The sequence below is a fragment of the Chenopodium album genome, chromosome 18, assembly GCF_948465745.1.
Source record: "Chenopodium album chromosome 18, dcCheAlbu1.1, whole genome shotgun sequence".
In the NCBI taxonomy this organism is placed as follows: Eukaryota; Viridiplantae; Streptophyta; class Magnoliopsida; order Caryophyllales; family Amaranthaceae; genus Chenopodium; species Chenopodium album.
In genome coordinates, this window is record NC_137851.1 from 20,566,167 (window position 1) to 20,582,097 (window position 15,931).

Below are 15,931 nucleotides of genomic sequence, written 5' to 3' on the forward strand. Positions count from 1 at the left end.
CTATCTGAAACTGCAGCTCTGTCACCTGTAGCCAGTTACAAACCAACTGTAAGCAAGTTATTCTATACTTACAGTTAAAAAATAGGTGGTCCCTGCTCTCAATATCTTCCCCACTAAGCAAACAACAATCCTCTTCACAAGCTCCAAACTTACTCAACTTGTCTCCGGTTCTCAGCCTGTTATGCATAGCCAGCCATACTATGAACGAATGCTTAGGGATGTTAAACTTATTCCACACCTAAGTGTGCCAATCCACCTTAGGACTCTCACTCTGCAACCATATATAGAAGTCAGAAATCTTAAACTTCTTATATAGCCAAGAATTCTGCTCAGACCAATCTTTGATATCATTCCTGACTACACACATCTTTTTACAAACCCAACTTGCTATTCTTTTAGGTTCATAAGTCCACCAATCAAAGCTTCCTTTATGTAGACTACATGAACCCATCTTACCCAAAGAGAATCCTCCTTCTTAGCTATTTTCCAAACATATTTCCCCTGGGCAGCCTTATTCTAAAGTCCATAATCCCTAACATTAAGACCACTTGCTGTCTTAGCCTTACATACCCAATCCAAAGCCAGATAGGGGTTCTTGGACAAAACAACATCCCCACACCATAAAAAATCCCTGCACAACTGTGTAATTCTATGAATTACAATTTTAGGGAGCAACACACACTAAGCCCAGTAGGTATGCAAGCTCATAAGAACATAATTTACTAGGACCACCCTTACAGCATAGGACAAGTTTCTACTTGACAAACAAGTAATTCAGGCAAGCATTTTATGAATAATGCCATCAAAATCTGAAACTCATAAATACTTAGCATTAAGAGGAATGCCAAGGTATTTAAAAGGAGTCTCACTTAGCACAAATTCAGCTTCCCTTATAATTTCCTGCTGATTGTCTTCCTTTACACTCCCGAAAAAGGTAGCAGTTTTATCCACATTTTCCTGTAAACCAGAACATCCTTCAAAAGCTTTCAGAGCCTTAACCAATAAAGCAACAAAGCTCTTATTTACATAAGAGAACAACAATAGATCATCAGCAAACACCAAATGGTTCAACTCTATACTTTTCACATCTCTAATGTAATATTTAAAGCTTCTCTTTTTTCCAATTTTCTTAAGAAGCCTGGTTAAATACTCCATAATAATTACAAAAAGAAGAGGAGAGATAGGATCCCCCCACCTTACCCACCCTCTTCCCCTAAAAAAAACCATTCAGCCCCCTATTTAATAAAATAGAGAAGGAAGGAGATGTGACACATTCCATAACCTAGACAGTAAACTTCTTAGGAAACTTCAAAGCTCTCAGCATGTCATGAATAAAGGACCAATGAACAAAATCATAGGCTTTCCTAAGATCTACTTTTATAGTACACCTAGGAGCCCTTCTTTTATTATTATATTCCTTCAACATATCTTGACAGACAAAAATATTGTCTAAAATCAACCTCTCAGCCACAAAAGCACTTTGATTCTCACTAATCAAACCACGAAGCACCTCTTTCATTCTCTCACACAGCATCTTAGAGATTACTTTATAAATCACATTGCAACAGGCTATAGGCCTAAATTAAGACGCTTTAGTTGCATTCTCAGTCTTAGGCACCATAGTCAGAAGTTGCATTCACTTGCTTCAGCAGTTTCCCATGTTCAAAGAAACCAAGGACAGCTCCACAGACCTCAGTCTTCATAGTATCCTAAGAAGCTCTAAAGAACTTGCTAGAGAACCTATCAGGACATGTGGCCTTATCCACATCAATAGTCTACACTGCTTTCCTCACATCTTCCTCTGTGAAACCCTTACAAAGAATCAACTGCTGATCATCAATCAAAACATGCCCCTCCCTAATAACAGACTGAGGAATATGTCTAGTAGGAATCCTATGAGTACCTAGCAGATCCTTATAAAACTCAACAAGCACATCAGTAATCCAAGTAGGATCTTGAATAACCTCTCCATTTTCCCTTTGGATATTGAAAATATTGTTGTGCATTCTTCTTTTCTTAATACAAGCATGGAAATATGCAGAATTGAAATCCCCCTCCTTTAACCAATCCAACTTAGCTTTTTGCTTCACGAACTACAATTTAACTTTGTGAGCAGCCATGAATCTTTCCCTAGCATCTCTTTCTTTAACCATCAAATCAACATTATAAGAGTCAGCTTTTAGGCTATTCTGAACTGCAGCCAGCTCAGCATTAGCCCCTGCATCTGCACTCTCAACATCTGAGACTTCTTAACATCCTGCAATTTCTTCACCACAACTAACATATCAATCCCTTGAAAGTTCTTCTCCCAAGCTACTCTCACTACTACCTGATAGTCTGGAGCTTCAGTCCACATATTATAAAATCTAAAAGGCTTCCAGCATTACCAAACTCCCAAAACATTCTCATTTTACAAGGACAGTGATCCATGACACCCTCAGGAAAAAACTAAGCCTTAAAATCTTTACAAACATCCAGCCATAACTCATTCACTATCACCCTATCAATTTTAGTACACACCTTACCATCCCTATCCTGTTTATTTTTCCAAGTGTAAAACAATCCACCTGTCTTAAAATCAACAAGCAAGTTCTGCCTCAAGCATTGCCTGGAATTTTCAATTTCACCAAGGGAAGCAGGAGTCCTAATTCTGTCCTCAAGATTGAGAACATTATTAAAATCCCCACTTAGAATCAAAGGACCCTGAACCCCCCTTCTAATCTCTCCAACCTGCTTCCACAGCTCCTCCGTTCCATTAGCATAATTCAAACCATAAACCATAGTATACCAAAACACAAACCGAGAAGCTCTATGTTGATCCCTCATGTGAATTAGCTGTACCTCAACTCTTAATATCTCAACCTGAAACACCTCAAGCAACCAAATAACCTTGATCCTATCCCTAGGATGCTTAGCATAGTTAGCAATAACTGACCCATTCCCACCAAGACCAGTGAAAACTGCTCCAAATCTAGCAGCCTTCACCTTAGTTTCCAGGTGCCTGACGCGGGGTAAACCTAGGTCGTTGAATTCTTGATTCCCCGATCAAAACAAAATTTATACAACCAAACCCAACCCTAGGTACAGGGGTAAGTCCGGGTCAAACCCAAGGAAAAGCGGTATTTGCTAAGGTCTTAAGCTAAGCTATTCCGAAGTCTTAAAATAATTGGTTGGACTACGCTATGCTATCTAATCAATTCAATCAAACTAACAAATGGAATTCAATTATCAAAAAACTAGGGAATTTAAGATCCACATGCACTAATGATAAACTTGCTAATTTGACGGGAATTTGATCAGTCAAACTATGCGAGGGAAAACGATATTTGCAATCAAAATCACTCAAGTAGCTATTTCCTTGGGTCAAGCTAGATGTCTCTACAAATGAACTGCTCACTAATCCTGGTAAAATTGAAAAGCATAACAAAAGAAATCATCTATTTCATCATCAACATTGTAATTTAAATATCAACAATCAAATCAAGCAAAACAATAGAAATTCTATAATATATCAGAATCAAACATAAAATTGCATTGAAAAGGAAAGAATTCTTACAAAACTTTGATCAATATCAAAGAGGATTGAAGATCACAATGTAACAATCATCAAACACCAAGTTTCTCTCTCTAAAATCTAAGAACAAAATCTTCAAAATCAAGAGCTTCTCTCTCTAAAATTCTAATCAAATTCTATCAAAAAACTAAATCTAAAAACTTCTTCTCTCTAGAAATGAAGGAATTCTATGTGTAGTAAAACTAACTAAGGAGAAGTTAGTTAGACGTCCAAAAGAAACCTCAATTGGCGCGGCCTCTCATCCCTAAGCGCGGCCGCAACAAAATGGATACGGAACAGGGGGGAGAGAGCTGCGCAACCGTTCCTAGCACCTGCGCGGCCGCTCCTCCCTCGCGCGCTGCCGCCCCTAGGAGCAGGGGAGATGGGCTACGTGCGCTCGATGATGATCCCGTGCATTCTACATGATACATGTTGGGGAGGCAGCCACTTAAGGCCTTTACGATGGGTTCAACACTAACTTTTGATGTTCACGCTTCATGAGAGTGCGGCCTTGAAGACTTGACCCTTGCACTCCCTCACTTTTGAGCTTCAAGAGGAGGAACCGTGTTACATCCTTGGCTTTGTATGCTTCGAGAGAACGCCAATGACCTTCTCGAACATCACCATTCTCGTAAAATCAAAGAAAAGCAAACAAGTAAAGGAGAAAATGCAAAATAAACTAAGAAAATCAAGAAAGTAAGGAAACAACTAAAGAAAATGCAAAATAGAGAAATTACAAGTAAAAATAGAGAAAAAGAGGTAAAAGAAATGCAAAAGCAATGAAAAATCATTAATAGAAGCTAAATGAGTGCCATAAATGACACTCATCAAACTCCCCCAAGCTAGACTTTTGCTAGTCCTCGAGCAAAACAGTGCAAGAAGAAATAGGATGAAAGACTTATTCAAACAAGAAAAAGGAAAGAAAGAGATAAGAATATACACTAAGACTCACTTTTGTAGGAATCACGGTTGTTTTTAGCTACAACAAGCCCTTTAAACCCCAAAGTCACCAATGAGGACGAGTGAGGTCTCGTAAGGGTATCCTATGAGTTTGACCCATAACTCTTGGTAAACATTAGGCAATATCATTAAAAGAAAGTAAAATAAAAAATTCAAACAAGTAGCTAATGAAATGGACTTTTACAAATGACCAAATGCAAGGTGAATAAAAAACTTTCTATATAATAATGGTATGCACGTTCCAAGATATCTAAGGTTGATTGAAACATAAGATATGTTAAGCATAGAGAACTAATGAAACACAATTCACCTTCATCTCAAAACATTTTTGACTCAATCTCCCAATTAGTTTCAAATCCACCTCTAGTGAGCATCTCAATGATTCCTTGAAGGAACCGGAAAAAGAAAGAGATTCACGGCTACTCGACATCTTGACTAATGCACATCGCTCTATAGGCTTGACCAACATCTCCCACCACCGACTTGTGACTCAACTATAAAGGTCAAAAGGTATTGAGAAGGGTTGTAATGTAAGGGAGAAAAAGTTGAAGGTAGGCTAAAATTTGAAATTTCGTGGTATACCTAAATTGTGAAGCAAAGGATGATCAATCCTCAACACCATAATCAAGCAATCACCAAACATAAACACCAACACCCCCAAGCTTATTCAAATAAAAAATCTCAAACATATATACAAAAAGCGTAAGAACGCTTCCCCCCAACCTAAAATGAAGCGTTGTCCTCAATGCTTAAAATAGGAAGAAACATTTACATCAAAATATTTTTATGAACTTTTCATTTTTCACATTTTTATCACTTTTGCCAAAGCATTTGAATTTGCTTTGCTTTTTCTCATTTTTTCATTTTTTCAATTTATTTCATTTTCCTCACCTCTTTTAACTATGGACGGTTTTTTCAACTTGGCATTTGCCTTTTGTTCACAAGATATTTACAATACAAACTTGCATTCATTATAAGAATGAATATACAACTCATCCACCATATTCTCCAACAAAATGATCAATTGCTTCACAAAAATCAATAATGGAAACAAGAATGAAACAAAAGGCTCAAAATCTAAAGATATGGCTTGAAATGAAGGTTTATGGCTCAAATGGTTAGCAAGTAGGCTAATGAAAACCCAAACTAAAGAAGTAGAAAACTATCCTAGAAAAAGAAAAATCACCACCCCGAAAAGATGCCTTTGTCCTTCCTAAATGGCTCGGTCGCGATCTCGGGAGACAATAGTCAAGGTCTAGATAAAGCATACAATAGTCAAGGATCCATGTGCCGTTCATGAGAAATATGTAGAAGGCTTGAAAAGAATGAAACCTCATATGGTTGTAGCAATAACTCACTATTAGTTTCAAATTCACCAAAAGGGAGCAGTTTTAATTTTTCACAAACAATTAGAATCCGGCTTCAAGGTCCCAAAAGTTCTAAAGACACTACCTTAGCATACTCTATCCTAGAATCAACCAAAGATACTCTCAAACCGTGCATACCGTTACCACATAGGAAACCATTCATTCAAAAGCAAAAGTTCGGATGATATTATGTCAATTACAAAAGCATAACATGAAAATAAAACTAAAAGAAAGCCTCAAAATCATATTTTTTGTTTTTTTGTATTTTTGAAAAGAATGAAATGAAAAATAAATGTAGAAAAGGAAAAGAAAGAAAAAGATAAAGAAAAGTGCAAAAATGCATGCATGTCATATAAATCCCAATCGACAAACAAGTGGTCATTCGACAACATCGCCAATGACCCCAAACACTCTTGGTGTTACAAAGCAAACATCCTCGAACCGTTCAACTCTTCCTAAACTAAACCTATTCTATGCAAACAATGAAAGAAAATAGAGATAAAAAAGGGAAATAAGAAAGAGCTCATAAGGAATTCAAGCTAAGCTAAGAAAAGCGGGGTAATGAAAACACCACCTCCTTGAAGCTCCAATCAAGCATAGCATGAATTTGCAAAACCGAGTAAGAATGAAAAAGAGAAACTATATACAAAGAAAATGGTTAGTAACTTCAAAACAAAACAATAAGAAAGCAAAATCAAAAACGAAAAGACAAAGAAACAAAATCAAACTAATCTACAAAATCAAATAAAAACAAACTAATCAAAATATCAAAATCAACTATACACTTAAAATAAAAAAAATCAACTATACACCTAAGCTAAAATCACTCAACAACATCACTCAACAACATCAAGTATAGATCAAGATAGGCAATCATAAACCATCAAGGCATGAAAAATCAAGGACATCCAACAACAACAAAATTGGCCACTGAGACCCTTCATAAGACTAGTGTCCCCCCAAACTAAAAAAAAATACATCTCCACATCCCATCAATACAAAACAAAGATCACATAATAAAAAGGATAAAGGTAAAAACACAAAGAGGGGAAACTAGTTACCACTAGGCCCGACGCTATCTTCATCATCATCCTTATCATATGAGAAGCCGGATGGGGGACCATAAGGATCCCATCCCCCAGTGTAGCCGGGTGGCCAACCATAATGGCCCCTAAAGTTATCTTGTTGCCAAGGGGCCAAGGGAGTAAACTGATCGGGCAACGCAAGTGGCAACAGATGGGTGGGATCGACATAGGGGTTGTTAGGATCAACCCTATAATCGCTCCCACCGGGCACACGGTAATCACAGTTACCATGCTCATCCGGAAATGACCAAGTATTGGTTTTGGACCCTTGAGGTCCTTGCCAATAAGGGTAGGTAGTCCTTCCATAATCTCTCCAAGAAAGTGCGGGATCGAGTTGAGGAGGAAAGTACGGGTAGTTAACCGGGGGAGTGATCTCCCCACGGTTAACACTCGCATCATAGAGTTGTTGTTGTTGGAGAAACATACCTTATAGTATTTTGGAGATGCCTCTCAGTTGGTTGTAGATGGCCTCAAAATCTTGATCACACATTCCCTCCATTCGAACTTGCATGCGCGCCATTTGGGCACTCAAAGCCTCCATGTTGGGGTTGACGAATCAATGTTGTTGATGTTGAGGTTGAGGCACTTCTTACTCTTGTTGTTGTTGTTGTTGACATTGATTTTGATTTCTTTGAATTTATTGCTCTTCATTGAGGATATCTTCCATGTCTTCATCCTCACCAGGGTTGCGGTTGCTAATGGGAACAAACTACACATTCAGGGCATGCTGGTGGAGAGAGGTTAAGGAGGGGTTCGGAAGATAACACCGATGAACATTCCTCACTAGCTAATCGAACACCTCATCGTCACTGCCCTTTGCAATGAATTGCACTTGCTTGAGCTAAGCAGTGTTGAGGTAAATGGTGTCGGCATTCCCCACCAGAGTACAAGAGAGGAGATATCTCCCATAACCAAGGTTGGTAGCCAACCTAGTCACCATGCTTCCACAAGGGATGTCTCCCAACCTAGTGCCCCTCATATCCATACAATTCCTCAAGAATATGTTCCCAAAGTTCAACCTTCCACGCAACTCTTCCCTAATTGCCATCCATAAAACTCGCAACTCGGCTTGCGACATCTTGCCCAAATCTTTCTTGGGGAACACCGTGTACCCGAACAACCGATGAAGCACTCGTAGACATGGCTGGAAAATGTCGCTTGCAAGAGAATAGCGGGCGGAGAACTCATTCTTCCCCGAGATATCATGCCACCAAGCATTTTGGGAGTACCCATCCAAATAATCATGCACGGAGAAAAGGATATCCGCTTCCGGATTGAAGTCAAGGGCCGCATTGAATTCGGCCGAAGATATGACTTGCTCAACAATGAAAAGCCAGAAGGTGATTTGGAAGTCCTTGATACCAACCAGTGTAGTAGTTAAAGAGACCAAAAACTCTCTAGTTGGCTCAAGGTAGGTTCGATAGCGCTTATTGACGAAGCTACCCAACCTAAGGTTGTCGAATAAGACCCATAAGTCCTCATCAATACCCAATTTGATAATGCTCGATTGATGATAATGCCGTGAGGGAATTATGGTTCTTTTCTTGACTTCATTCCAAACCGGCTTATGGTTTGGATTGGCGAATCGTGTTTTGGGTAATGAAAGAGGGTCTTCATTTTTTGTTTGGGAAGAAGGTGTGTTTGATGGAGAAGGTTCTTTATTGGTTATGTTTGTCTTTCTCTTTTTGAAAGTGGGGGCTTTCATGATCTTAGACATTTTTACTTCACCAAATTCATAACCAAAACACAATCACAACTCCACAAAACACCAAAAATGACCACAATCACAATGCAACCACATACTACCACAACATTTGGTTCAGACAACAAATACTCCAATCACCACTTACTACAACACTACTGTAGAGACCAAAATGTGCCTCCCCAAAAATCAAACCCAGTGATGAGCACCTTTCACGTCACTTGATAATCGAACGAAGTGAAAGTGTGAAAAGTCTTGTGATGTGGTTGTTTTAATGAAAATCTTTCTTTTTGTTTTTAAAACATCTACTCTATTTTATGAAAATAGCCTGTCTAATTTATCTTGGTCCATGACAAGGGTACAATGATGGTGTAGTTCGATTGGTCTCGCTGAGAGCTTTCCAATGATATATTATAAGCGCTATTCTGATGAATAATGAGGAAGTTATTGCCAAAATACTAAATTGGGCTTAAAATGGTTTTATGGCCCAATGATCTTGTAGAGGGCCCATTAGTTATTATTCCTAAAGTTATTAGGATTAATTACAGTCTTCTAGAATAAGCTAGAAGGTTATTTTGATTTCTAATAGAGTTAGGATTGATAATTATCTTTTGAGAATAATGAATTTGATTTGAAATAATACAGGTGTTTTATTATGATAAATCTGATTTAAAATTAATAAACACGGAGTGTAATTGCTTAATTATATTAGGAAAAGGATTCCGTACAAAAGCGCGTTTTATCTTTTAAACCAGTGCCAAACGACAAACCCGTCGCCAAACGACAGAGCCTGTCGCCATGCGTGATCCCTGTCGTTTCGCGCTAAATCCTGTCGTTCGCGAAAGGAGCCAGTTTTATTCCGATTCAAATGCTAACTCTTTTCTATCGTTTTCGGACTATTTTCTCTATAAATAGGGTCATATTTCCCCATTTTTATTCATTCATCAACAATAAAAAAGCTTGATCATCACCAATCATCTATTTTCTCCCTCTTTCTAAACATTCCCTTTTACAAAATTCCTCATTCACGAGTTCTAGACACACCTACCCAAGTTCGAAGTTGCCTTCTCCCTTGACGTGAAAGGTTGATAATTTCTGAGGATTTGGTCACAAATCTTGTTTCAATTATTTAGTCTAATCGTTTGATTTAATATTTCCCTTGAAGTTACTAACGCGTGTATTTTGTCATTAGAAAGAGATACGAAGCATTGAAGTAAGTAATTTAATTGCTTAATTATTCTTTAGATTAGGAATCATGTTTAAATTATATTAATTCCTAATATCATGTATGTTTCTAGTATCATGTTTAGGTTGCTTCCTATTTTCTTCTATCATGTTAGTATCATGTTAGGGATAAAGCTTTGATCTTTATTGTTTAATAACATGCTAGGATTTGTTATTAATCTTGTTAGTATCATGCCTAGGATCTTGCTAATATTATGCTTTATTGAGATTGAGATTATTGTGATGGTGATTGTTGTTATTATGTTGCTTGATATTTATTGTTATTGCTTGATCACGCCCTCTCATGCAGTTTTAAAGGGAATTTGTACTTGTAATCACACTTAATAAGATAATTGGTAATTTATTTAGGCTAATATGATTTTGATTCAAGTGATCGCCAATAATAGATTTGTTTGTGCATTAATATTCAACTAACATAGATAAACAGGTTTAGGATTAACCTATTGATTGTATGTTAGTCAGAAAACGCACATGAATATGAGAAGAATAAAGTAGAGGCCTATTTTTAGTGCAGGTTCAATCTTTTTTAGGTTGGATTTGTACCTTCAACCCCGAATATCAAGTCATGGTTCCAGACCACTATGGAGTTAGCTATCTCTTAAATCGTGAAGGGGTGTTACCTTCACCCTGTGAACGGTTTACAAGTTCCTAAAACTTGTTGGCGACTCTTTTGCTCTAGCTTCCTTCCCATAATTTAGACGCCACCATGCTTAAGTGTGTGATCACAGTGGGGCTCAAGTATAGGATGCTTGAAATATTCCCTACAACTACCAAAAATTAACCTTCCACAAATTGCAACCAAATTTCGCAAATAAGCTACACAATCAACAACAACACAATGTGAGGCATAATTAATCAACAACAACACATATAATCAACCAAAATACTCTATCAATCAACAAATTCATCCAAAATGATACTATACTATTCACAATCACCAAATTAATCAAATTCTTACTACAAATTGATATAATAATTTCAAATAGAGGTAAAGAAGATGATTATACCATACAAGAATCAAGATTGATTAAGTTTTGAGCACAAATATCCTCCACACCGAAAATCCCCAATTTGCACACTAATATATCCTTTTCTTCTTGCTTGCTTCTTGTTCTTGGTGCGTTCATCTGTGGGCTTAATGATCCTTAGCATCTCGGGATTATTGAACGCACTAAACAAATTAGTTTCTAAACCCCTTTGTAGTGGGTTCAACATCCCAAATTAATGAGAACACCATAATGAACCCACCAAGCACCAATTTGCTTCATATTTAAACATAACCTTTCCAATCTTACCTCCTTAATTACCTTACCCATTTAACTCGAAATTCAATAATATCGAGCATACTCTCACCAATTACCACGAAACACCTTCCCATTGTGCTCATGCTCGTTTGAGGGGGTCCAATTTCCATGAATTTAACCTATTAATTCAGATACAAAACAAGTGAAAGAAAGAAAAACAATTGAAAGAAAACTAAGAAAGATAGAATCAAAAGAAAAAGTTAGAAAACCGGGTTGCCTCCCGAAAACCGGGTTGCTTAAGGTCCTTAGTTCGACCCTTCCTCCTAATCATAGAGGGTCAAAGAACACCACCTTATTCAAAGTGGTAGATAGAACAAACTTTTTCTCATTCCTTAGCAAATTCACATCGTTGCTTGATGTATTTTCATTTGTTGAAACTTCCGAAACAAGATCACTTTGCTTCAGCTTCATTTTCCTCTTCATAAAATCTCTCTTTTTCTTCTTTGTCTTCTTGCTCCTTTTAGTGGACGGTTTCTCACCATCAACACTCTTGGAGTCAACCTCGTCCTCTTGAGGGTAGATCTCAAACCATGGAGGAATATAAATCACCTCCTTATCCACAAGACTCAAAGGCTCCTTGTTGCCTTCACTAACCTTCTTGCTTTCCACACTCAAAGGCACAACATCACAAACCTCAAGAACATTGTTAGTCGAAGATACAATCATGCATACATTATCATTGGAATGAGGTGAATCGATGCACATAATTCCATTCACAAGAGACAAATATTCATTCATCGATTTAAGCTCAAAACTAGCCTTATTGTTACCAACTCTCAAAGTAAAAAGGTCACCCTTCACATCTATCAAAGCTCCCATAGTAGCTAAGAATGATCTCCCTAAAATTATAGGTATTTTATCATCTTCCGCTATCTTAAGCACAATAAAATCAACTGGAATTGTTAACTCTCCTATCTTAAGAGGAACATCCTCAACTCTTCCCTTCGGAAACTTAATAGATCGATTGGCCAATTGTAAATTCATATTGATTGAAAGAAGCTCACCTAGCTTAAGCTTCCTAAAGACCGAATAAAGAATGGTAATAACACTAGCACTAAGATCACACAGAGCATTTTGGAATAATTTTCCAATGATTTTGCAAGGGATAGAGAAATTACCCGGATCTTTCAATTTTTTGGGTAAATCATTGTGATTCAAAGTGCTACAACACTCCCTAACTTTTACCGAGTCAATTTCATTGCACTCTCTCTTGTCACTCAAAATTTCTTTAAGGAACTTAGAATATCTTGGCATTTGGGTCAAGGCTTCGGTGAAAGGGATTGAAAGATGAACTTCCCTAAGCATATCAAGAAATTTCCCAAATTTTTCATCAATTTTGTTTCTTAAAATTTTTTGGGGATATGGGAGTTTAGGTTTGGTCACATCCTCTTGCACTATTTCATCACTCTTCTCTTCCTCTTGGGCCTATTTACTCACCTTCTTTGACACATCAATCTCTTTTTCCTCACATGAATTACTCACCTTCTACCTTCCTCACTATGCCTAGAAACTCTCTCTTCAATCACTTTCCCACTCCTTGTGGTGATGGAATACACGAGTTTCTTAGGTGGAACTCCTTGTGAGGGTAAAGAAATAAGGGCTAGAATTCACACTCTCTTTCAAGGTATTAGCTAGTTGAGTGATTTGTGTTTCAAGCATCTTGTTGTGTGTCATCATCTCACTGAACTTTCAGTCACTTACCGACATGTAAGTGTTCAAAATTTTTGTTTGGTTCTCAATTATTTCTTCCAAGGTAGTTTTAGAAGATGAAGTTTGAGCATAGGAATTATCACCATTACCTTGAGTTCTTGGAGCAAATCCGGGTGGGGGTCCCCTTTGATTGTTGTTGTGAAAATTTCCTCGATTTTGGTTGCTCTAATTACCCTGGTTATGATTTTGGCCATTGTTTTGGTATTGGTTACCATAGCCTTGACCTTGGGTTTGGTTACCATACCCTTGCCCTTAGATTTGATTATTATAGTCTTGATTATTATAGTTCCCTCAGATTTTTTGATTTCCTTGGTTTCTATAACCACCATTGTTATAATTATCAATGTTCCCTTGTTGGTGAGCATTTCTATTCCCAAAATTTCTTGGTCCATCAAATCATTGTACATTATTGTTATTTGAAACAAAATTCACTTGCTCACAATAATTATTATCAACATCATCACAATTCTCAAATGCATGTGGGCAACTAGAAGAATCAGGGTCATATGACCCACATACATCACAAAACACACATTCATTTGGCATATTATTCGAAGTAAAAGGAGGATTTTAGTCAGAAGTTGTACCTCTCCCCATATTGTGGGAGGGAATAATTGGTGCTTGTGAAGAAGCACTCTCAAGCTTTGCCTTAATCGAGGTCATCTCCTTTCCCAATTTTGAGATTTGTGAGGACAAATTGTTGATGGCATTGAGATGGTCGATTGAATAAACCATTGAACCGCCTTTACTTGTCGACTCTCTTTCACCTTCTTGCCAATCCATGAGGTACCTTACCACATTTTCAATTAAGTCCACCACTTCATCCTCCGGTTTTTTCATGATAGGGCCTCCGGCACCGGCATCCAAGCAAGACTTTCCTTAGGGGCTTAAACCTCCATAGAAGATTTGGATGATTTGATAGGTGGGAATCCCATGGTGTGGGCACTCTCTTTGGTACTCCTTATACCTTTCCCATGTCTCTTAAAGACTTTCATTTGGCTTTTGCTTGAGGCTTTGAATGAGAGCTCTTGCTTTGGCCATCTTCTTTTGTGGATAGAACTGAGAAAGAAACTCCTTAGTCACTTCATCCCATGTTCTCAAAGAGTTTGGCTTCACCTCCTTGTCTAACCACTCTAAAGCACGTCCATTAAGAGAAAGGGAAAAGTTTAAGTCGAATAAACTCTTGTGAAACCCCATTCACCTTGATGTTAATATAACACTTCTCAAAATCCTTAAGATGGTTGAGGGGGCTCTCATGCTTTACACCACTATATTGACGCTTCTCTATTAAAGTGATAATCGCCGGTCTTATCTCAAAGTCATTTGCCGATGTCATACAAGGAGCAATTCTGCTTTCAAAACTATAAGCTCCCCGAGATCCTAGCTCCTTCAATGCCACTCTAGGATTTTCACCCATGCTTTCTCGTTTTTCTTCTTCTTCTTGATGGATTTCCTCTCTTGGGGGACTTGAACTTGAAGAATGATTGGCAACCCTTATCCTTGTTATGGTCCTCTCAATTTCCGGATCAAATGGCACTAAATTTCGATCTCGTGCCCTACGCATACAAAACTCAAAGCAAAATATCAATAGCACGGCTACAAACGTAGCCTAAAAGAAAGAAAATCTTTTTGTGTTTTCAAATAAAATGGAATAGACTCAATCAACAATAGCAAATCTCCATGCTTTCCCCGGCAACGGTGCCATTTTTTACGCGGGGTAAACCTAGGTCGTTGAATTCTAGATTCTCTGATCAAAACAAAATTTATACTACCAAACCCAACCCTAGGTATAAGGGTAAGTCCGGGTCGAACCTAAGGAAAAGAGGTATTTGCCAAGTTCTTAAGCTAAGCTATTCCGAAGTCTTAAAACAATGGGTTGGTCTACGTTATGCTATCGAATCAATTCAATCAAACTAACAAATGGAATTCAATTATCAAAACACTAGGGAATTTAGGATCCACATGCACTAATGTTAAACTTGCTAATTTGACGGGAATTTGATCAATCAAACAGTGCGAGGGAAAACGATATTTGCAATAAAAAATACACAAAGAGCTATTTCATAGGGTCAAGCTAGATGTCTCTACAAATGACTTCAAAGGAAAATCGCAAATCAAGATCAATCGATAATAATATCTTCCAAATCAATTGTTCATGTCATTGAAAATTATTATGCAATCTAGCATGATCATCAAGTTTAGCCACTCCTCCTCAAATCGAACACATGCAAAAATTTCATTAATCAATTTAATCACATCATCAAATCAATCAAAAACCCCAAATTAGCTATAGATTATCACTAATACATGCTTCACCACATCCCTAGCAAAGGAACTGCTCACTAATCCTGGTAAAATTGAAAAGCATAACAAAAGTAATCATCTATTTCATCATCAACATTGTAATTTAAATATCAACCATCAAATCAAGCAAAACAATAGAAATTCTACAATATATCAGAACCAGACATAAAATTCCATTGAAAAGGAAAGAATTCTTACAAAACTTAGATCAATATCAAAGAGGATTGAAGATCACAATGTGTTTCGGATGTTTTTTGGATCTCCTCGGATAGTGGTCGCGCTCTTAAGGCAATGAGACTCAGACACCTGCAAAATGAACGAATATTCCTTTATCGGAATATTCGCCTCTGACGATCAAATTAGAGATCTAAAACGGAAAGGCTAGAGAGAGAAAGTAGAGAGAAGTTGGAGCTATTTTATGCTCTTTTTATGTAATGTCGTAATCCACTCCTCCCATCACAAATGATTGGGGTATTTATAGGGGTGGGAGTTTTTGCCCCTTTAGGGTTTGTGACCTAAAATTCCGTGACATGATTGGCTGCGCAATCAGGAGGTGATTTTCACTCGGCCTTTCTAAAAGCATATGCAAAAGAAATCAGATAACTCAATAAGATAACAATGCCTGACTTTTTCATTAATGTGTCAAGATTACATTGTTGGGGTCGTACGGCTCTAATTACATTGCTCGGTCATTAAGACCT

General features: G+C 37.6%; 1 protein-coding gene across 1 annotated transcript; it reads right to left on the reverse strand.

Moving 5' to 3' along the window:
• Nucleotides 1-816: 816 nt before the first annotated feature.
• LOC145591971 (uncharacterized) lies at nt 817-1,155 on the reverse strand. Its single transcript, XM_081648446.1, has one exon. It carries the CDS (start codon nt 1,153-1,155, stop codon nt 817-819), a length of 339 nt encoding a protein of 112 aa, XP_081504572.1.
• Between the last annotated feature and the right edge of the window lie 14,776 nt (nt 1,156-15,931).

Bases quoted from the DNA above. Each gene is read 5' to 3' on its own strand.
- LOC145591971 (XM_081648446.1), bottom strand. From the start codon at position 1,155: ATGGAGTATTTAACCAGGCTTCTTAAGAAAATTGGAAAAAAGAGAAGC.